Source organism: Cornus florida, unplaced genomic scaffold, assembly GCF_030987335.1.
Source record: "Cornus florida cultivar Cherokee Brave unplaced genomic scaffold, ASM3098733v1 CherokeeBrave_3.0.0_Hap2_Chr02, whole genome shotgun sequence".
NCBI classification, from domain to species: Eukaryota; Viridiplantae; Streptophyta; class Magnoliopsida; order Cornales; family Cornaceae; genus Cornus; species Cornus florida.
The window spans coordinates 59,042,608-59,067,168 of NW_026775572.1; the positions used below are offsets into that span (position 1 = coordinate 59,042,608).

Sequence of the window (24,561 nt, forward strand, 5' to 3'; positions counted from 1 at the left end):
CCGAGGGTTTATCTGATAACTATAAATCCAAAGTGCGAGTAGTTGCGTGGGGTTCTCACGTCGTCAAAAAAAAAAAAAAAAAAAAAAAAAAATGAAAAAACCTCCAACATCATCACTTCTTATTGGGGCTTTTACATGGAAAAAATTATAATCAAGGGCAATCGAAAACGCAACTATTCACGGGGCATGTGTGGGGTGGACACCACTCGACATACTTTTGTCCAGCAAAAAAAAAAAAAAAAATTTGCTTCATTCCTTAAGTTCGATACCCAAACACGAAAATGAGGAGTAATTAAAATGTAACTGAAGGACAGTCAACCTACCAAGGTACAAGACAATTTCCTACTCCAGTGTGTTTTCTTTTTTTTATTTAGGCTCAGTGTGTTTCGATATAAAATATTCTTTTTTGTAAAATTTTTTTATTTTAAGTAAAATATTTTTTTATTTTTACTTTGTCAGTGTTAGGCAAACATTTACGTCGAGGTTGAAGTAGAGTTCATCGGGCAAGGTATGTAAAATAACTTGTCGAAAATTGATGAATAAGTTATTTTTGTTAAATTTTAATCTTTTTTTTTTTCGTAAATATTTTACGACAACCAAACATCATAAAATAAAAAAATATTTTTTTAAAAAATGTAAAGAACTAAATTAATCGTCAAAGACCCTAGCACCACACCAACTGACATATTGACAGAATGGAAATAGAGAACTTGGGCCTTTGGCCACAAGTACCACATGCCCTACCAACTAAGCTACCCCCCTTGGAGGCCCGACGTTCCCGTCGGCACACTTCCGGCTAGGTTAGGCTCTGATACTATTTGTAATGACCTACTCCACTACATGGTATGATATTATTCGCTTTGGGCCTGAGCCGGCACTGTTTTGATCTTTGGTTTCATCCCAAAAGGCCTCATACCAATTAGAGATGACACACTTACATATAAGCACTTCACCTTTCCTCTACCCAGGCGATGTGGGACTTGTGCACCCGTAACCCACCAGCGTGATAGCCTAACAATGTCTCTCGCACCCGCCCACGGTGTACCCGCCTGCAAGGTCATTACAATCCACATCCGCCCACGGCACATCTTGCCTCGACATAAAATAGTTTAAAGGTTGGGCTTTTAAATGGCCCAAACCGTTCATTGTGTTAACATAAAATAGTCTAAAGGTTGGGCTTTTAAATGGCCCAAACGGTTCATTGTGTTATATAACTAACATAACTTTTATATCAATATCACAGATATCCATTTTTAATGCATACTTTTAAGCTATAATTCATTAATTGTACAAAAATACGAGTAATATATTATCAATTTATTTTATTTTTATGTCCTCGAAAAGAACTCACAAATCTTGAGAAGATTTAAACCCCCAACCATTCACTTTAAAGACAAATAAAGATATCACTAAGTCTCAAAGTAGAAATACCACTAAATCACAGATCTTGATCTTATTGAAAGACGTTACTAAAAGCTTTTTAAGTTGTTGGTCCAGTAAGCTGTGTCACTCAGAAGATCCAATCTTCCCAAAGGAAAGTATACAAGGAAAAAAGGGATGTTATATGTTGGTTTAGGTAATATCCATTTGATGGCAATACATTAGCAAAAAATTTATGGTCATCAAGGACACAAATGAAAGAGCAGTGGAGTTTCAAGATTCATTCAGAAGATCTTTCGAATAAGAAACTCGCCATCTCTGCTCAAAGTCGCAACTATCCAATGGCAGAAACAGATTGCCTTCTACTTGGATACAGATACCAGAAAGCTTGATTAAGTCTTTACTCGTACCAACAAACAAGGTCCCAACTAGTCATCTATTTGCAATGACTTCGTGAATGATACCGGATTATCAGAGATAGCATCTATTCGATTGGTTTTCTCTTCCTCCCAAGAACAGAAGCTTTCTGAAATCTGGGGCCACCCATTCGCCACTTTTTAAACGCTGTCATTGAGGATTGAGCAGCCTCGTACACTTCAAAAAGCACAACAATGAGATCAAATGTTCATCATTTCATAATAGAAGGTAAGATTAGAAGACGTAATTAAACATGTCAAGTAAAGCCTCACGTTTTGCTTCTTCTTTTGTCAGAATTGACAAGAATTTGGAAGCCACTGACAAAGCTGCAGTGTGTGCCTTAATCAGGACTTCCTTGTACCTGGTCTGAAATGCAAATAAGAGGAAGGATCCAATGGTTTTGTCACTAACCCTGTATCAGAAGAAAACAAGGTCAGCACGAAAGCAATATTTTATTGACCTTAAAAAAATATGGCTAGCAAAAGAAAGCAGAATTAACAAAAAAATTTGCAACCAATACAGCTTATTAATTAACCCAATTCCATCAAAGAATGGCAAACAGCCCATTTATCTACATTTAGATAATTGCATCAAATATGCTGTAGTCCATGCAGATGTACTCAACTAAATAGCACCTGCTCAAGAATGACAAACACCCCCCCTTTTTTTTCTCTTTTTAACAAACAAACACCCCATTGACCTTACACAACCTGATAAGTGGAGCTTAGGTTCAAAATATACCCTAATAGGTAATCAGGAAGGGCTGTATTGTATTTGATACACAAACAGGTAAATTACAAACTCATTTAACAACCATAGATTCAAATCCACCAAAAAATCTATGCAAATAAGGGAGGACAAACTAGAGGTGACCGTGTAAGAAAGAAAAAAGCCCAAAGGCATATTTTCTCAATTTCCTATAAATGTTTCTCTGATTTAGTTGTTCTTTTTTATTTCGCACAATATGTTATTAGAAGACTAACAAGGTGTTCGATTTAGTGCATTCCTAGACATGAAACCCAAAAGCACAGGGCACAAGATATTGTCTGGGAAATACGCCTAAATTCTATAATATAACCTAAAACCGATCCTCTGATTCAAAATAAAAATAAGACAATAACTAAAAATCTCCATATTGATTCCAATGGCAATGATAATCAAACATAGCAACCATGTAAAACCTAATAGGCTAATATAATTGTAGGGATGGAACTGCATGAAGCCCCCCCCCATGTAAAACCTAATAGGCTAATATAATTGTAGGGATGGAACTGCATGACCCCCCCCCCCCCCCCCCCCCCCCCCTCTTTTTCCACATGAATGGTGAGTTTCAAAAATGTTAAAAGATTTAACGTGTGATACTCCTAAAACCTATAGAAATCCTGAATTTGGGCCTTCTTTTTCCTTACTTTCAGAAGCCCATGTTTGAGCACGAAGTTAGAAAATCTAAATATAACCAGTAGTCCTCCTCTTCATCTCATTTCATGCATTTAATGGATTACGAAGTACTTATGGTTTATAAATAATCTTCTTGGATATCTTTGTATTATTAAAATATATGAAAACATCAATTATAAAAAAAATTAAAAATTTGATGTTTATAAATTTTGATATTCTCACTACTAGTTCAAGACCCCTAGTGAAAATTCTTGGGTCTACCCTGCATGGCTGCATAATTATAAAAGGGCTAGCCCAATGCACGAGGTTTCCGCCAATGTGGGGTCTAGGGAGGGACAGATATACATAGACTTACCTCCACATGAAGAGAGGTTGTTTCCTGCCTCCAGGTCACAATGGAGCAACCTTACCGTTGCGCCAAGGCTCACCCTCACCCCTGCATGATTATAATTGAAAAACAAAAAAAAAAATGCCTTGTATGTAAGTGTTATGTTATATGGACTTGGACAGCGGGTAAGCGTCTAAGTCCCGGAACTCTTTGAATAATATCAAGTCTTAGGGTACGAGGACTTAAATGTGTCCGAAAGGTAGGCACCGGTACGTAGAACAAGTCCTAGACATTTAACTACATTATAATATAAAATAGTCTAACATATCAGTTTTTTAAAATATTTATGCTTAGCATTTAAATTAAAAGGATATGGTGAAAAGATGAGTTTCCATATACCTTGGAGTAAGAAACCCTTCTCTGCTATGAAATTTGAGATACTTCTTCTCTCAAATTTTTTTTTTTTTTGATAAGTGAAGTAGTATAGAAAGCGTTTAAAAGGGGAACGCATCCCAAGAATACACAGAGGCCGAAGCCAAAGCCAAAAGAGGGATCCTAAGGACCCAAAGAGGCCAAGAAATCAACAATATCCTCTATAGATGTACAATATCTGCCCATACCCCAACAAAAAATGAAGCTAATAATACGGAATTTCAAAGTTCCTATGGGAGACTCCTCCCCATCAAAAGATTCTTCTTAAATCTCATGAAGATAAGGTTGTCAGGTTTGGGTTTAAAATTGTGTGGAGTCGTGACGACAATGATATGTTAAAGGAAATAGGAGGGCCATGTAACACAATTCAACCTTCAACATAATCTCATGTTCTCTAAACCAAAGTGACATGAAGAGAGACTCAATTAGCACCTTGAAGAATTGGTTTCCATAGGCCATAATGATTTAAAGATTATATTTGGTAGCAAAACACTAATGCTCCTCCTAAGACCTTTTTGGACATAACCTAAAATTTGAATCGTAGATTTTTAATCTTTCACCATTTCGCGGATTTTTTAAAACTGATATTGTAAGTGTTCTAATGTGATAATAATTCCTGATGTAACATCTCGCTTAACAGGCCAGTTTAAACATAGTTAAAGATAGACCACGTTTGATGGGTTAAGATTTGCATAGAACAAATTACCAGAGGGAGAGGGGGAAAAGAGACTCACAGTGGTGCTATTTTGTATCCTAATTCATAGAAGTATTGGCAACGATTCCTTAGATCCACATGTGCACCATCAGCCTCAATTTCGTCCCTTGTTCTACAAAAAAGAGAGCTTTGTAAGGGACAGATGATTAATAAAATTAACGCACCATGTTTCAAATGAAACTTGTACACAAACAAGCACTTTGCCATGCATCTACAGTGCATAGTAGAGGCATGAAGGGATTCCAAAGAGTGTTAATACTGAATTATTTGACCAAATGAAATCCCAGTGCACCATATTCTCTCGGGTGTCCAGACAATACAAAAAGGGAAAAAAAAAAATTGAAACGAGACAGGAAACAATCAATAATTCAGATATTGGAGTACAAAATCATTGTTCCCTGGTCTTAAAGAATACATCAGAGGTTCGCATCCAGTTGCAAAGGCTTTATATGACATAATGTATGTAAATAAGGCCATATTAGGTAATCAAGCCAGTAAAAACTCCTTTTGTACTATTTTTAACGGGCATAAAAGCATCAGCAAGAGTTATTAAGAAAATTACTTTTTATTGAAACAGTGGGGAACATTGATTGCTGCTGCTTGTCTAAGGTGCAACTCACGAGCAAGCCAGAGAGGCAGCTCTACCTTTGAACCTTGTTCCACCTGAGAATGAGAAACATGTCCATCAGAGCAGAGCCAGTGACCATCCCCTTTTACTGAAGCTTCCATCAGAATTTACCTTGTTGGTATCATCACTGGAATAAAAGAGCCCAACTCCATTTGCTGCCTCTTGGAATATGGCTGGCACAAGCTGCAAGTAAGAGAAAAAACAGAGCTAAATAGTAACAGGAGAAGTTCAGAAAAAATAAAAAAATAAAAAATGGAAGTAAGACAATCCAAAATGAGAAGGAACAGGTATTAACCTCATCTTCGGCTAAAATATCATCAATGTCATAATATTGTGCCATTCTGGGAAGAAGAAAGAAAAAACTGTATGTTGCTCTTATAGAATTCTCCAGTACAGCTTACTGAAGCAGATAATGTATTCTTAACCAACCCTATATATCAACTGTCAGCTCCCCACATGAGCTGCGCCCCCAAAAATGAAGGTACTGACAATCAACTGTTAGCAAGACAAAAAAAGTATTGATTGTTAACAGTTAACACTGCCTCATCAAAAAGTGTGTGTATATATATATATATATATTCCCTTCAAATTCTTCCCTTTATTTCCTCTAATTTCCATCAATCCAAACAGGCTCTGCGGGAATCATGTCCCCCATTTTATAGCTTAAAATGCAAAAAGAAGAAAACCTGAACTATCAAAGTTTTGCACCAAAAAAAAAAGGGGGAGGGGAAATAAAAAGCTCTGAACAACAAAAAAGAACTCTTGATCTATCCAACATTTGCAAATAGTCCGCTGTTAAAGGCACTGTAAAATTACCCAAGTGCTCTCATAGAAAGAAAAACAAGAACACCCATCAAAATGCAACACTCTCCTGAACTATCATAGTTTTGCAAAAAAAAAAAAAAATGAACCACCTGAACTATTAATTTGGTAAAAGAAACCCCTAAACTCTGCAAAAGATTTGCAATACACATACATATAAATGTGTGTACAAATGAAAATGTGTATATATGAAATTAATGGGTAACTCATTTGCAAAGAAAACTAAGCAAAATGACAATTTAATTATATGGGTAAATCAATAATTTAGCATTACAGGTAACAAAAAAGGACTATTTGCGAAAAAATTGATAGTTTAGGGATTTTGTTTGCAATGTCAGGGGGTATTTGCAAAAACTTAATAGTTCAGGATTTTTTTTTTTTTTTTTCTTTTATAATATTGTAGCATTACGACTGGGTGAGGGACATAATGGTCATAAAAGCCACTTCCATTACATTTTTTATGGAAATATAACAGCAAGAGGGACATTGCATATCGTTTAAATAATTTGGGGGTTCTTTTACCAAATTAATAGTTCAGAGATTTTTTTTTGTTTGTAAAACCATGATAGTTTGAGGGGATTTTTTGCAATTTACCCTATTATATAAGCAATATGACACAATTATATAAACTATAGGGTAACTAATTGAGTTAATTGATCAGGGTATAACATAAAAAATTGTCAAATTTTTTTTTCTAAAGCCATATCAAGTCGGATATTCTTCTGAAGTGTCAAACAGTGCAATTAATTTTGACCATCCTCTATGTAAATTTTTATAGCAATTCATCAAAATGATAAAATCATTCCTCTAAGAAAGCTAATAGATGAACTAGTCTCACTGGGTAAAAACAATATCCAAAATTTCAAAGTACAAACCCCCTACATGCATTTATTTCATGAAATTAAAAAGAAAAATAGCAGAGCATGATATATAACATTATAATCATATATCGAATTTTAATACACTGAAATTATATACATATATTAACAAATATATATCACTAACAACAGGAAAGGCTATCATAACGGAATTCAAATTGCGAAGCAAGAAAGAAAAAAAAGAAGAATCTAAAGAGAATGCAGAGAGATTAAAGAAACTAAAGAATCAACAGATCTCGCTCTTGTGATTTCGAACCATTAATGCATACATATGTGTGTTGTGTGTGTGTGTGTGTGTGTGTGTGTGGAGAGAGAGAGAGTCAGGGCGGCTTACAGGATAGAGAGAGAGAAGAATTAAGAGATCTATGAGAAGACGGAGGAGCCAAGACAACGCGAGGACCAGAATAAATCAAAGGCGCCAATGCGATTCAAATTTCGAGCCCTAAGCGAGCCTCACTATTTATCAGTGAAATTATTTCGCAGCACACCATTTGGGATGTTCGGGTTTTTAATCGGCTCACTCTTCTACCGACCATTTCACCAGCCCGATAAGGAAAACAAGCCCCGACCCGGAATCTTCTCCGACCTATAAAAAATGTGCCGTGACTAGAAAAATTACCTAAACACTTGCTTGAAATTAGGGTGCACAGTGGAGGAAAAAAAAAAGAGGTGCACAACACTAGAATTGGATGCATTTGAAAATACTTTGAAATCAAAAAGTCTAAATAAAAACTAATCGTGAAGAGTTGAAGATTAATGAAATGGAATCGTTTTTTTGAAAAATTATTGAATGAAGAAAAATAATAAGGAAGAGAACAAAATATGAACACAGTTGTACAAAATTAAGGGAAAAAAATTACAAAAGCAATGCAGATGTATATACAAGAGAGTAATAAAGATTTATATACATGTGCATATATAGAGGTTCAAAAAAATTACGCACCAAGCCTTCAACAGGCAACAACATCCTCCATATAAAAACACCATGGCAGTACTTAGGTCTAGAGAGGGGGGAGGGTAAGGATCAACGGTGGCAACGGTGAGGATCGACGGTGGCGACGGTGAAGAAGAGAGTCAGAGAGAGAGAGGAGGATGTGGTGTTAACTGTGAGGGTATGGTAAATTATTTTATTATATATCCACATACTTGTCCATTCAGTTCGGTTCTAAAAATTCCAGTCAGAACCATAAAATAATGGTTTCATATTTTTGGAATTACCGAACCCTCAACCTTTTTTTTTTTGTTTTTGTTTTTCACCCCTACTTGAAATTTCGTTTATGAAATTCTATTATTATTATTATATATATTTTGTCATTTGAAATTCTATATTGATTATGTCACCTAATACTATTTAATGACTTTAACAACTTAATGAACTATAATTAACCTCATAAGGAACTTAATGATATAGATTGACCTTTTTGTTCTTGGATGACTTTGGATTCGAATAAAAACCCGATTAACAATTCGGACTCTCAAATTTGAGTGGTTACAAATTAGTTTGCGGCAGTTGTATCTTGATTTAAAAACTCTAAGGAGTTCTTTTGCTGCTGGTTATATGGAAGAACAGAAATGTCAGACTTCATAGTGGTGATCAAAGTTCACATGAAAATGTTGCTAGAACCATGTTATTGGAGGTCAGGAGGTGCTTCAAGTTCAGAATGTTGTGTCGTGTTTTTACTGTTGGAAACAGGGTCATTAAAAACATAAACTTTGGAAGAAGTTTTGAATAGATTCCACTAAGAATTTATTGCGGATCTATAGACGAACGCGTTCCTCTATGCAAAGAGATGAACGTGGTATATTTACTTTCTCAAATCCGTTTCCGGGTAAATGAGAAATTAGCTCCAAAGTAAGGTGTTTGATAAAGCCTAAATGGGTTCGCAAAATGTGAGAAATGTTTGTCCCACATCAGAAAATTATTTAAACCAATTTAAGTTTAAATAAGCCTAGTATGAGATTTTGGTTTGCGCCCAAGGGCACCCAAGTTTTTAAGAAGGGGAGGACCTAGGCAAGCTTGGGTCCGAACCAACTACCACACACGCGTGCGCCGCCCACCCAGGCTTGGGCCAGGGCGGGGCTTGATTGTGAAATATGTTTAATTTTTTATTAAACGAAATTGGGCTTGTGTGATTGGATTTTAATTTTATTTTTGCTGGGCTTATTAAGATGGCCGAATTGGGCCTGTTTGTTGGGCTTCATAATGGATTTGATATTTAATTTAAATTAAAACCATAAAACAGTTTTTTTATGAACCATTATGAACCAATGGTTGCACCCTTTTGCATAATAAACCACCTGCAGTTTTCCTGAATCATTGTGAACCAATGGTTGCACCTATTTGGAAAAGGCACCATCTAGCCTATAAATACCCCTCCTTGGGTTCATTCCAAATCACACCAAAATTCAGATAATTCTTCTCTTCTTCTGAATTTTCTTCTTCCTCCTTCTCTCTTTAGTCTGTGGGTTCGAGCCTTAGTATTTGGGTTCGAGCCATAGTTAGTCACTTCGAGTCCGAGGTCGAGTCAGAGAGTATTGCACCGAGCCGGTTCGCCTATTCCTTTGGTTTGTAGTACTACTACCGAAGGAAGACAAGTCGTTGTATCCTGGGAGATAGACGCCACTGAGTCCGTTAGCACCATAGCGGGGCGAATCTGTCTTAAGGATATAGAATCAAATTCTAAACTCTACTTTTAATTAGGTTCCTTTATTTATAATTTTTTTTTATTTTATTAAACTATATATTATAAGTAATTATATATATAGATTATTATTTTATAATAATTATATATATATATATATAAACATTATATTTTTACATAATATTTAAATAAATAGTACTATAGTATATGGTATACTTAGACTATATTTTGGACAACAATCTTAAGACAGATTTTGCTTATACTATAATTTAATTATTTAAATATTGTTGTTATTTTATTTCTGTAAATTTGGTCTGTATATTTAATATATACCAGACAAATGGCAAGTACGAGTACTACTATGCCTAATGTTCCCGTCAGTCATGGGGAGAAGCCCGAAAAATTTAATGGGGCAGAGTTTAAAAAGTGGCAACAGAAAATGATGTTCTACCTTACAACTCTGAATCTAAGTAAGTATCTAACTGAGACTCCCCCAATGCTAGATGAGGGTGAGACTGACATTACCAAGCTAGGAGCTCTTGATACATGGAAGCATGGAGACTTCCTATGCAAGAACTACATCCTCAATGGATTGGACAACACTTTATAGAATGTGTACAGTCCAATAAATACTGCTAAAGAGCTCTGGGAGTCACTAGACAAAAAGTATAAAACAGAGGATGCTGGCTTGAAGAAGTTCGTGGTTGGACGATTTTTGGACTTCAAAATGATAAACTCCAAAACAGTCATGAGCCAAGTGCAGGAGCTCCAGCTGATCCTATATAAGATACATGCTGAGAAGATGACATTGAGTGAATCCTTTCAAGTAGCTTCAATCATTGAAAAGCTGTCACCTACTTGGAAAGATTTCAAAAACTACTTGAAGCATAAGTGCATGGAAATGGGGATCGAAGACCTGATTGTCAGGTTAAGAACTGAAGAAAATAACCACACATCTGAAAAGAAAGCCGGGAATTCTTCAATGGTGCCAAAGGCAAATGTAATGGAAGCTAGACAGAAGAATAAGAAGAGGAAGTACTCTAGCGAAGGTCCCAGCCAAGGCAACTACAAGAGGTTCACTGGGAAGTGCTTCATATGCGACAAATTAGGACACCGAGCTAAAGACTGTTGTAGCCGCAAAGCACAACACAACCCCAAGAAAAAGACCACTTAGGTGCACATTGCTGAGGAAGATAAGTTGACAGCTGATATGTCAGAGCTAAATCTTTCAGCTGTGATTTCTGAAATCAACCTGGTGAGCAACAATAAAGAATGGTGGGTGGACACAGGAGCTGTTCTTCATGTTTGCTCTGAAAAGAGGATGTTCACTACCTATAAAGCTATAGATAATGAAGAACAACTCTACATGGAGAACTCTTCTATTGTAAAAGTTGAAGGACAGGGAAAGATCAAGCTACTAATGACCTTAGGGAAAGAACCCACTCTTAATAATGTACTGCATGTACCAGACATCAGGAAGAACTTGGTCTCTGGGTCACTTCTAAGCAAGAATGGGTTCAAGCTGGTCTTTGTATCTAACAAGTTTGTGCTGACTAAGAATGGGGTGTATATGGGCAAAGGGTATCTAAGTAATGGACTATTTTAATTCAATGTAATGACTGTTGTACCCAAAGCTATTAATAATAATAATAAAGCTAATACTTCTTCTACTTATATGATTGAATTATCTGATGTGTGGCATGGTAGGTTAGGACATGTTAATTATGATACGATTCGTAGATTAATTAACATGGAGTCTATACCTAAATTTGTATTGATTTAAATCAAAGTTGTCAAACATGTGTAGAAGCAAAATTAACTAGAACCTTATGTCACTCTATAGAGCGAAGTACTGAACCTCTAGCATTAATTCACAGTGATATCTGTGACTTTAAATCTGTGCCAACTAGAGGTGGGAAAAAGTATTTTATTACTTTTATTGATGATTGCACAAGATACTGTTATGTATACTTGTTAAGAAGTAAAAATGACGCCTTGGAAATGTTTAAACATTACAAGAATGAGGTTAAGAATCAACTTGGTAAAAAGATAAAGGTGTTTAGAAGCGATAGAGGTGGTAAATATGAAGCACCACTCGCTGATATTTGCTTAGAACATGGTATTATTCACCAAACTACCGCTTCTTATTCACCTTAACAGAACGATGTTGTTAAACGCAAAAACCGTACCTTAAAAGAAATTATGTTGATAAGTTTTGGTTAACCCAGAATTTGTGGGGGAAGCTTTGCTTTCTGCTAATTATGTTCTCAACAAAATACCTTAAAAGAAAACAAATGTAACACCTTATGAGTTATGGAAAGGTTAAAAACCTTCCTATAAATTCTTAAAAGTGTGGGGGTGTTTAGCTAATGTTGCGGTTCCTACTCCTAAGAAAGTTAAGATAGGACCAAAAACCTTTGATGGTATTTTCATAGGTTATGCACAGAATAGTAGTGCATATCGTTTCCTTATGCATAAATTAGACATTCCTGACATCCATGTCAATACAATTATTGAGTCAATGAATGCTTGTTTCTTTAAGGATATATTTCCTTGTAAAAATCCTCTTAAAAGAAATCATGATATTGTTAATAGCAATATATAAGAGAATATAGACCAATAGTCGATAGATGATGAAAATAAGGAAGAACCTAGACGTAGCAAAAGAGGTAGAACGTGTAAGTCATTTGGTCCTGATTTTGTGACATATATATTGGAGAATGAGCCACAAAGCTATAAGGAAGCTATGTCTTCTCCTAAAGCTCCTTTATGGAAAGAAGCCATAAATAGTGAAATTGAATCCATCATGCAAAATCATACTTGGGAGCTGGTGGATCTTCCTCCTGTGTGATACCCCTCGGATCCGAGACACGGGTTGATCAGGCCCAGGCCCAAACCCGAGGGAATATCAAACAATTAAAGTATTTTAAAGCGAACACAGATGACAAAATGAAACAAAAGTGATGGAATAAAACTGAAAGTAACATTAATTATAAAATCCTCCATGTATAACTGAAAGTTAAAAATCCAATCCTCCAAAACTTCAAGGTTACAACTTGGGAATCCACTGATGGACCCCTAACCAAAAGTTCAACTGAAACTGAAAACTGAAAATAGATAATGCTAGAAACATCGAGAGAAGTCCTACGTATTCAGATGAAAGTGAGACTGTCCTCGACAAGCACGATCAAGCTCTAAGGCTAGAACCGTCCTGTACCTGAAAAGAATAATAAAGGAGTGGGTCAGACCCACGAGCAAGTTCTAATCTAACTGCAATCCATACAGTGACCCGATACGCAGATACACCGTAGACACCTCACAATATCTATCTAGTCGATACATATAAATATATCCACACTAAGGGACATTCACTAGTCTATAATAGGGGTCTCAACCTGAATAGAAGGCAACATGCGAATACGCACCCAAAGGTGGGCATGAGTACCTAGACCTAATAGGGTACACCTCAACCTATTATAACCAGCTACGCATCCACTGCATATACGCACCCTAACCAACGAGTCTGAGACTCAAGCTCAACTCGTGGTACCATAACCATATATATAAAGTCCGTCCAAATCCAGGGTATGCAGTTCAACTATTTATTAAACTGTCATACAATAAACCAACTAGTTAGTCATTCAACTTATTCAGTTGATATGACTTAACTACCATCCGTTAATCTAGGAAGTCATCCAACTTGTTTACAGCTGATCTGACTTAGTCACAATTAGGATTCGATATCTTTCAATCCATTCCATTAATCCATTAGGTTAGGTTTATGCGTTTTGAGCTAAACCGTCCCTAGTATGTCACCGTCCCATACCGGTACGTACCATCCTCCATATCCATGTAAATTACAACATATATAACAGTTCAATAATTTACAAACCAAAAACTACCATCCAAACAATTGCAGAAAACTATTTAAAACTTCAGCAATTTAACTCCAAGCATTTAACCATATAGTTGCAGGAGACGATTTAACAAATCAACAACTAACATCCAGAGCATGCATAAACCAAATTTAATATGTCAGGGACTCCATCATGCATGTGAATAGGTTAAATAATCCTATTATTAACCACTAAATTGCTAAAACAATTCAGAAGATTGTTTAAATATTTCAGCAGTTTAAATCCAAGCATCAACCATATAGTTGCAGTAAACAAATTAATAATTCAGCAACTAGCCTCCTAAGCATGCATAGATCAAAATTAATAATTAAATGATCTTATCATGCACTTGAATGCATTCTAAAACAAGTTTTATAAACACATTATGTTCCATCAAATTGCTGAATTTTAATTCAACAATTTATTCAACTTCCATGTGTTAAGTGCCTTAATTTTTACACTGTTTGTCCCAACAACTTAGAATTAAACTTTACTCAATTTAGGGTCTTAATAACACTCAAAATTCATTCCTTGATCCCTCTGTAAAGTTCCAAATTCATTCAAACAGTCTCCATGCTCCAACAGTGAACATAGTATGTAGAAAATAAAAAAAAAATCGTAAAAGAAATTAAAAATAACAAGGGAGCCTGCTCCAGAATTTGGAGCAGGCTCTTTTCCAGCCTAGAGCCGGCTCTAGGACTTCCTAGAGCTGGCTCCACTTTGTTGTGGGAGCTGGCTCCCACTTCCATGGAGCCGGCTCTCACCTCCTGTGTGAGCCTTCGTCCCCGGTGCGTGTTTCAGCTCTTGTGCTCCTTCTCCGGCTTATTCCTAACCCTCTGTTAGTTTTTAAAACCAAACTTAGGTGTCCTATTAATACCCAGTAGCATCCCAATGGCTTGATAACAACAATTAAAACAATTACAGAGACTAAATTTGCTACCGAACTAACCTGCGTTAGGAACAAAACTGAAATCATAATTCTATTCCAACCTCTCTGTTTCTCTTCACAAACTGATCTTAGGAGTCTTATAACATCCCACTAACATCCCTAGGGTTCGTTTACAGAAGATAGAGGCAAGAATCATAACCAACACGCAACAGATTTTTAATATGCTTTAATGAACAGAACAGGAAGCAAACAATACACGAACTATAAACAGATTTGGATTCGATGCAAACAAATCATCAACAAGCATACATTGAACACATAAGTTTCATTTACTAATTAGTTAATCCCTAGAGACTATCTAGGTGCACAGAACACGAGCCAAAGGGAAGGAGAAAGAGAAGAACTTGCCTGTGATTTCAATTATGAAATCTCTGTGTCGTTTCTAAGTTTTCTGGCAATTCTGAACGCCGCCAAGCTTCCTATAACTCTGTCTCTAATCCTTACTCAACCTCCTTGGTCCTCTCTGTACACTTCCTCTTAAGCGTCACTCTGTTTTCCCCACAACTGCTCTCTGTTTCCCTCTCTGTATCTTGGGTACGTGAATAGGGTTTTGTTTTTCCAACCCTTGATACAGAGTAACCATATATATATAGGCGTAAAAACATAAACCCTAATCCGTGTTTAATCAGAGACAGAGCCCTAATTCTAAACCTAGTCGGCCCATGAAACTACTTTTGTTACGGCGTGAAATTTCCAACCCCAAAGTTAACTGTAACTTAAAGCAGAATTAAATGAAAAAACAATTACATAATTAAATCCACTTAACTAATTAATTTCAATTAAAAACCCAATTAAATAATTAAAAACACTTAATTCAATTTAAAACACATGATGACACATAGGTAAACAACAACTAAACCAAATAATCACATAAAACAATTTAAGTCAAAGTTCAAATAACCAATTAAATAAAAATGCGATAAAGATAATAAAATAAAGTTTTATATATGTTAAAAAAAATGCCGAGACTATCATTTTTAAAATTAGGGGTATTACATCCTGGTATTAAACCTTTAGGGTATAAGTGGATTTTCAAGAGTAAGATGAAGCCTGGTGGTTCAATTGATAAATATAAAGTCTGACTTGTTGCTAAGGGATACAGGCAAAAAGAAGGCTTGGATTATTTTGATACATATTCACCAGTCACAAGAATAACATCCATTAGATTGTTACTAGCTATTGCAGCATTACAAAATTTAGAAATACATCAAATGGATGTTAAGACTGCCTTCTTAAATGATGAATTAGAGGAAGAAATCTATATGGAACAACCTGAAGGTTTTATAGTTCCAGGAAAAGAAAATAAAGTGTGTAAGCTTGTAAAATCCTTATATGGATTGAAACAAGCACCTAAACAATGGCATGAAAAATTTGACAAAGTAATGTTGTCAAATGGTTTTAAAATTAATGAGTGTGATAAATGTGTTTATGTGAAAAATACTCAAAATGGATATGTCATTGTGTACCTATATGTGGATGATATGCTAATAATGGGTAGTAATGATGTTATAATCAAAACTACTAAAAAGATGTTGACTAAAAATTTCGATATGAAAGATTTAGGTATAGCTGATGTCATACTAGGAATCAAGATTTCTAGAACATTAGATGGTCTAGTATTATCTCAATCTCACTATATTTAGAAAATATTAGAAAAGTTTAATAAGGAAGATAGTAGTCTTGTAAAGACTCCTGTTGATGTAAATCTTCATTTATCGAAAAATACTGATCCTAACATATCATAACTTGAGTATTCTCGCATTATAGGAAGCTTAATGTGTTTAATGAATTGCACACGACCAGACATATCATACTCAGTTAATAAATTGAGTAGATATACAAGTAATCCAGAAAATAACCGTTGGACTACAATAATCAGGGTTCTAAGGTATTTAAGATATACCATAAGTTATGGATTACATTATTCTAGATATCCAGCGGTACTTGAAGGATACAGTGATGCTAATTGGATATCAGATATGAAGGATTCTAAATCCATAAGTGGCTACATCTTTACTATTGGAGGAGGTGTCATATCTTGAAAATCTTCAAAACAAACTTGTATTGCCAGATCCATTATGGAATCTGAATATATTGCTTTGGATAAAGCTGATGAAGAAGCTGAGTGGCTTCGTAATTTCTTAGAAGATATTCCAAATTGGCCTAAACCTGTGCCTGCTATATGTATACATTGTGATAGTCAATCAGCAATTGGAAGGGCACAAAGTAATACGTATAACGGTAAGTCTCGATATATACGTCGACGACATAATACCGTTAGACAATTGCTCTCAAGTGGGATAATCTCAATAGATTATATCAGGTAAAAAGATAATTTAGCGGATCCGTTTACAAAATGTTTGACAAGAGAGCAAGTGTATAGTTCATTGAGGGGAATGGTATTAAAGCCGAAAGATAACGAGTCATCTTAATGGAAACCCAACCTAGTTGACTGGAGAACCCAAGATCTAGGTTCAAAGGGACAACAGAAATTCTGAATGGCTTACCAGAAGCACTGGGAAGATTTAATCTTCTACCCATTTCTATGATGAGACAGTGCTACCTACAGCGATGAGTAAGATAAGCTATGCTTTTAATGACTCTTATACCTTGAAAATTCAAGTGGGGTATAGTAGGATATTCTAAATAAGAAGTCACCTATATGAGTGTGAAGTAGGGCCGCTTCTATGAGAACTTCTAAGGCTAAGTTTTCTAGAGCACTCATAAAATACCAGGAGTTGTTCAGGGCCATATGAACACAACCATGAGAACCGACTTTGTGTGGGAAAGAATTGTGTGTTTGCTATTATCTTGGTTTGCATCAACGGCTGAATAGTTCAAGACATCATGTTCACTGGTTAGCCAGTAAATCCGATAGTAATACATTAGGGAAGGTTCAAGGCCAAAAACTACTTATCCTGATGCAGTTGCTTTCCAATAGTACTCTCTCTGATGTTTGTATCTTTTTCATTTGCAATTTACGCAAATTTCCATTCATGTGGGGGATAGTTGGAAACAGGGGCATTAAAAACATAAACTTTGAAAGAGATTTTGAATAGATTCCGCTAAGAATTTATTGCGGATCTATAGACAAACGCGTTCCTCTCTGCAAGGAGATGAACGTGGTATATTTACTTTCTTAAATCCGTTTCCGGGTGAATAAAAAATTAATTCCAAAGTAAGGTGTTTGATAAAACCTCAATGGGTTTGCAAAATGTGGGAAATGTTTGTCCCACATCGGAAAATTATTAAAACCAATTTAAGTTTAAATAAGCCTAGTATGAGATTTGGGTTTGGGCCCAATGACACCTAAGTTTTTAAGAGAGGGAGGACCTAGGCAAGCTTGGGTTCGAACCAACTACTACACACGCGCGCGCCACCCTCCCGACCCGACCTGGTCCGGTCTGGGCTTGGGCCGGGGCAGGGCTTGATTGTGAAATATGTTTAATTTTTTATTAAACGAAATTGGGTTTGTGTGATTGGATTTTAATTTTATTTTTACTGGGCTTATTAAGATGGCCGAATTGGGCCTGTTTACTGGGCTTCATAATGGATTTGGTATTTAATTTAAATTAAAACCATAAAACAGTTTTTTTATGAACCATTATGAACCAATGGTTGCACCTTTTTGCAAAATAAACCACCTGCAGTTTTTCCTGAACCATTGTGAACCAATGGTTGCACCCATTCAGAAAAGGCACCATCTAGCCTATAAATACCCCTCATTGGGTTCATTCCAAATCACACCAAAATTCAGATAATTCTTCTCTTCTTTAGAATTTTCTTCTTCGTCCTTCTCTCTTTAGTCAGTGGGTTCGAACCTTAGTATTTGGGTTCAAGCCTTAGTCAGTCACTTCGAGTCCGAGTTCGAGTCAGAGAATACTACACCGAGCCGGTTCGCCTATTTCTTTGGTTTGCAGTATTACTACTGAAGGAAGACAAGTCGTTGTATCCTGGGAGATAGACGCCACTGAATCCGTTAGTACCATAGCGGGGCGAATCTGTCTTAAGGACATAGAATCAAATTCTAGCCTCGACTTTTAATCAGGTTCCTTTATTTATAATTTTTATTTTATTTTATTAAACTATATATTATAAGTAATTATATATATAGATTATTATTTTATAATATATATATATATATATATATATATATATATATATATATATATATAAACATTATATTTTTACATAATATTTAAATAAATAATACTATAGTATATGGTATACTTAGACTATATTTTGGACAACACTTACTTGAATATTGCTCCTTACCATTTTGCATTCCACTTTATTATGTACTATAGTTTTTGTAATTATTTTTTTTTCTTAATACAAATATCAATTATGAAGAAAAAAAATTGAATAATGATAGGGAGATCGAAGAATTAACCTTGAATAAGTACCGAATCTGACGTGTTTTTGTCCACATCATCTTATTAAATAGTTTCCAAAAAATAATTGTTTAACATGTGATAAGAATGACCGATCATGTCAAATTCAATGTTAATTCAGGAATTCCTTTTCGGTTCCCCTATCATTACTCAAAAAAATTTATAGATGCATTATGCATCCCAAATATTTTGGTTACCAAATGCCAGTCCTAGGTTGGCGTAAAATAAGATAAACTTTGGTTATCATTTCGAATAAAATTATAAGAAATTCTAAATCACAATCAATCACTTAAAATGATAAAAAGATTTAGCTTATTGCCGAAATGTATGGAGTTTTTTCAGAGTAGGCCTCAATGACCAGAAACTTTGTTTTTCTGTTCTTTATACATATATTTTTTTCTTTTATGTTTTTTCCTTAAGTCCCACGGTCCAAGTAAACAGAAAAATTTATTGTCTAAATCTTCAATCCATCACAAACAACGCATACTTTAAGGACCATTTATTTTGATGCCATCCAACTAAAGGTTTTTAAAATGAATTTGCCAATAATCCCACCGGAGTCAACTCAGATCTGGTTCGACCATCCAAAGTCCTCTTTACCCAATTTCTTATAATGCCAATTGAATTTTCGTATTTCCATATATATATATATATAGAGAGAGAGAGAGAAGAATTTTGGGGGGGAAAATGATTTTAGACTTTTGGTTTCAAAAAGGGACGATACGAATTTAAAGAGAAAAAGAAAAAAGAACAAGAATCAGATGAGGAAAAATGAAAAAGATAAGGAAGATGAACGAGTTAAAAGAAATGTGATTTTGATAAAAGGTAAATGTGAATTGGGCTCCACCTATAAATATAAGTGAATAAAATAATATTATATACGGAGTATTACTTATGTATATGGTATTTGTACATAGTAAAAAAAAAATTTAGTTCAATAACTTTGGCTATGTTTGGTACGGTGAGTTTGAAGGAGGAGGATAATATTAGTTATGAGGGAAAGGGAAGGGAATAATAATTTTAACCCCTTATCATGTTTAGTTGGTTAATGAAGAAAAAGAAAAGGAAGAATAATAATCATGTTTGGAAAAAGAAAGGGAATTATTTTAATAAATTGACTATTATATTATTTTATATTTTAAAAGATATATATATATATATATATATATATATATATATGGAGAGAGAGAGAGAGAGATGGAGGCGAGATTGGGGTATATATATATAGTCTCATGATGGGCCACAAGAAAAGAAAAAAATAATTTTGGGCAAATCATTTCAGCCTCCCCAATCTCTCCCCATCTCTATTCTCGTTCTCAACTCTGAACTTGCCTTCTTTCTCTCTCTCTCTTTCTCTCTCTCCATTATAAGAATCAGAAGTTCAAAACCCATATATTTCAGTTTATCTATTTGTTTGCAAGAATCAAAAGTTCAAAACCCGTATCCGTATATCATTTCAATTGTTCAGAAAATCAAAACCCATATCTTTCAGTTTCCATCGCCGCTGTTCCAGGACGAGATTGTTGTTCGCAAGCTTCAATCACCGGCCCGCCGTCTCTCACTCTCTCTGTAACTGCTAACTTGTATGTATATTGTTTTACAAACTTGTATAATCTTGAGGGTAAAATTGATATTACAACTCTTCCATCAACCATTGCCTTCCCTTTCCTTCCATTTCCTCCCATTTTTGAGAGGATAATAAAAACACCATTGAAGCTTTGACATAACCTTTCAAACTCTTCTCTATCTTTTCAATAATTTTTGCCAAACATAAATTTTTAATTCACCTTCGTCACTTTTCCTTTCCTTTTCACCTTTTTCCATTGCACCAAATTGACCATTTGTTTCTTGGCGCGTAGTAAATAATGACAAGACAAGTGAAGAAGAAGTGACTTCATCGTAGCCGTAGGATCTCAATGGACAACCTCGGGTGCCATGGAGACCATTTTTGCCCGTAAAGACTCTCTCTCCGTAACTTCCAAGCTCTATTTACACACGGAAGCACACCTATCTATTCAACCCATTTTTGTCAACTCAATCCACCAATTATACACGTACATCAATGCTTCTAGGTTTTGCTTGTAGGCCCCACATGTACAGTATTTTTTAATTTAATTCTCTTTTTGAGATTCTTTTGACTTTTATCTTTTCATGCAGCATTAATATATTGTTCCTTTTAAAACTCCTTTGTTATCATTTCAAGTTTAAACATATATATTGTTAAGTTGAAAAAGCTTTTAAGCGACTGTATTTATGAAAATTATATATTTCTTCACCTTCCAATGGAACAATTAAATTGAGAAAGTCAGGAGTACTTCAAAAATAAAGAAAATCTCCTATAATATACAAGATATACGAAAATTTCCTTCTTGTTAAAAAAAAACTCTGCATTTTTTAAATTAAGTAAATGAGAATATTTTTTCAATTTAAAGACTAAAATATCTAAAATACCCTTAAGACAAATTTAAAATAAAAAATAAAAAACTATCTGAAAAAATAAAAAAGATACTTTGGAAATTTTATTAAAAAAATTAGTCAAAATTAACAATCAAAATAAATATAAGGGGGCGAAAGCCTTCATAATCTAGCAGTTGGATTGTTCTCCATTAACTTTGGGAGTTTGGCTTTGAACGCCTGCACTTCTAAGTTTTAATATAATATTTTTGCCAAAAAAAAAAAAAAAAAAACCAAAAACAAAAACCAAGTGGGGCGTTTTGTGCACCATATTTATATAACATGGGTTCTTTTGCACATTACCCCAAAAAACATAAAATGAAAATAGTTGAAGCTTAATTGGAAAAGAGGGAGCATATTGGTAGTTTTTAGTTGGTCGATGGGCACAAATGGAAGTCAACAAGTTTTCTAATAGGAGGAACACTACGTGTGGTTGAAAAATGTTCCTTAAAACAGATAAAAATGGAAAAGTACTTCACATACACAGTACACTTAAAAAGCTTCCAAGATTAAAGTGCAGGTACATATATGAAACAATATAGATCATATATAGATTATAATTAAAACTCAGGTAAATGCACTCTGCTGGTGACAAAGAAATCAAATATCTTCTGCCTACCAATTCGATCAAACACATCTTTGTTTGTTTCTCAAGAAAGTGAGTCATTTTCCTTTCTCTCTTACCTCGCCCACTTGTGTTGTGTTTGTATTCTGATTCTCTTGACCACTTGAACAGTTTCAATATCAAATTCTTTGTCTTTATGCTTTATTTTTTTTATCTTTTGGAGAAGAATCTCCGTATGGGGTTTTCTCTGATTCCTCAAAAAAGCTGCTTTCTGTATATTAAGAACATCACCTTTTTCATATGATTATTTGTTAATTTTGTAGTTTTTATATGTTCATAGGTCATGAAATTTAGTGGGGTTAGTGGATTTAATTTGTTGATTGTGGGAATTTATTTTGTGGGCAATTAATTGATTATGTTCTCATGGTCTTGCTTCTTTGCATATATTCTTGAATAAATTATATCAATAGTAGTCATGAGCTCTACTTTTGGTTGATAACTTCGTAAATTGGGTCAAAATTTTCATATAAATTAGGTCAAATTTTTAGAATCTCTAGAAGATGAGAATAGGGGTTCTTAGAAATACTCATTTCTAGTACTATATGACTGCACAAGGTTTTAATTTGGAAGAACAAAAGAGAATTCAACATGGATGGTGGAGAGATAGAGCTTTCGGACTATGGTTTACTGCAAAATTCCAATTCCACCTCTTCTAATACTCAGGTATCAACATCAATGGACTCATTTCTTGATGAATTCTTGAAAAACACCAAAACATGCACCCACACACACACTTGCAATCCTCCTGGCCCTGACGCGGCGCACACACACACATGCTACCACACCCACACCCAAGTTTTTCAATCCGAGGAGGATGATGGGACGAACGATAGAGAACCTGTAGTGTCAAAACCTAGGAGGGCTTCGGGGAACAAAGAAGCGGTTCGGAAGTATAGGGAGAAGAAGAAGGCGCACACGGCATTTTTGGAGGAGGAGGTGAAGAAATTGAGGGTTTTGAACCAGCATTTGGTTAGGAAATTGCAGGGTCAGTCTATGCTCGAAGCCGAGGTTTTGAGGCTTAGAGGGTTGTTGATGGATCTGAGAGGGAAGATTGATAATGAATTGGGTGTTTTGTCCTTCCAAAAGCAGTGTAATAATACTACCACGAGTTTTAAGGAAGGCGACTGTGGGATATTGCAGTCTAATGGCACTGCAAATGGCGCGGGAATGGGCCGACAAAGGTGTGAGAAGGATACACTATGCTTCCATCCTCAGATGGGGACATCAATTGAGGCTATTGGTGGAGGTGGGAAAATGGTGGTGGCTTCTTGGCGGGAAGGAAATTGTCGGCCGACAATAATTGATTGTCGAGCTAATGCAAATGACATAGCAAGTGCTGAAGGATACTCCTTTGATGCAGTGGAAGCCTTGGTGTCTTCTGCATCTCAAGCTGATTAACTATAGGGGAAGGTCTCATTTGTAAGTTCCTCAAATCCTTCTTTTTTACTGCGCTAATACTTGTTTAACTTCAGAAGATAGTAATGGTACTTTGATACAATAATTTGTATATGGTGGGATTTGGTGAGAAAGTGAATGTCATAAGATGCTTATATATGTTGCAGTACATGTTTAGCACAAATAAATCTGTACCCTTGGTGGCATATGGAAACAAATTTCTTCTCTCTAAATAGCTTGTATGAGTCTAGCATGTAAATAAATTTTTTTTTCTTTTTTTTCGTAGGTTGGTAAAACAATATTCTATCACACTAGAAATTTTTGAAAATTTTGTTGCTGCATACTTGTAACCCATATAGTAAAGACTCTGTCATGGGGAAAAATATTGAATACCCCGGGGTACCTATTATATATGTAGTACTCCCGGCCAATTAATAATATTCACTATATTTCTTGATAACAGAAATCATAACCTGGCATTGGTCGGGTTTGATCAAGTGATAAAATAGACTATATTTCTTGATACTGCACTCTGGTGTGTTTGTGATGCATCACTGTCAATACTGATTACGAAGACAATTAAAATACACGGGGTGGTAATATTTCTTTCTGGGTATGTTGGACTTTATTAAGATGAGTTTTAGAATTGAGGCAGTGCAAGTTTGTCATCTTATTTTATAGTTTGGTTAGTCAGGTCATCGTCGTCATCATCATCATCCTTGCCTTAATCTCTTGCCTTAATCTCGTAATTTTGGTTAGTAAGGCGAAGTATATAAATAGATAAGGAACTATATGCACAAGTTATATGGTTGCATTACTCCCTAATACAGAGTGAAAATGAGAAAAAGTAAATTTTGTGTCATTGGGCTTTACATGCTTCCCCCGCTATCCCGATCACCCCCAGAGGAAAAAGTCCTCTTTTGGTTCGGTTGTGGGCGAGGAAGGATTCGAACCCCCGACATCGTGGTTCATAACGTGCTCTAATCCTCTGAGCTACAGGTCCCACCCCGTCTCCAGTGGATCTGTTCCCTGGAGTATGTACCCTCAAGAAAAGGAACCTTTGCTCTCCCCAGCCATTTCAGGTTAAGAAGATGTGAAAGCGCTTTTCTTTCTATAAGAACGGTGTGTTTCAAGGTGTGAAGTGGGAGAGAAGGGATATCATAATTGGGGTTTTGAATAAGATAACCTTTTTCATTTTGAATTTTTTT

General features: G+C 35.3%; 2 protein-coding genes across 2 annotated transcripts; one reads left to right on the forward strand and one right to left on the reverse strand.

Annotated features, from left to right (window-relative positions):
* Positions 1 to 1,396: 1,396 nt before the first annotated feature.
* LOC132295089 (DNA replication complex GINS protein PSF3-like) lies at positions 1,397 to 7,560 on the reverse strand. Its single transcript, XM_059793166.1, has 7 exons — positions 7,333 to 7,560; positions 5,594 to 5,793; positions 5,410 to 5,481; positions 5,233 to 5,333; positions 4,690 to 4,782; positions 2,070 to 2,209; positions 1,397 to 1,974 (listed from the first exon to the last, which is right to left on the reverse strand). The coding sequence occupies exons 2-7, from the start codon at positions 5,636 to 5,638 to the stop codon at positions 1,865 to 1,867; spliced, it is 561 nt and encodes a 186-aa protein (XP_059649149.1). The 5' UTR covers positions 5,639 to 5,793; positions 7,333 to 7,560; the 3' UTR covers positions 1,397 to 1,864.
* Positions 7,561 to 21,811: 14,251 nt separating this feature from the next.
* LOC132295090 (basic leucine zipper 24-like) lies at positions 21,812 to 23,634 on the forward strand. Its single transcript, XM_059793167.1, has 2 exons — positions 21,812 to 21,991; positions 22,514 to 23,634. The coding sequence occupies exon 2, from the start codon at positions 22,547 to 22,549 to the stop codon at positions 23,354 to 23,356; it is 810 nt and encodes a 269-aa protein (XP_059649150.1). The 5' UTR covers positions 21,812 to 21,991; positions 22,514 to 22,546; the 3' UTR covers positions 23,357 to 23,634.
* Positions 23,635 to 24,561: the final 927 nt, after the last annotated feature.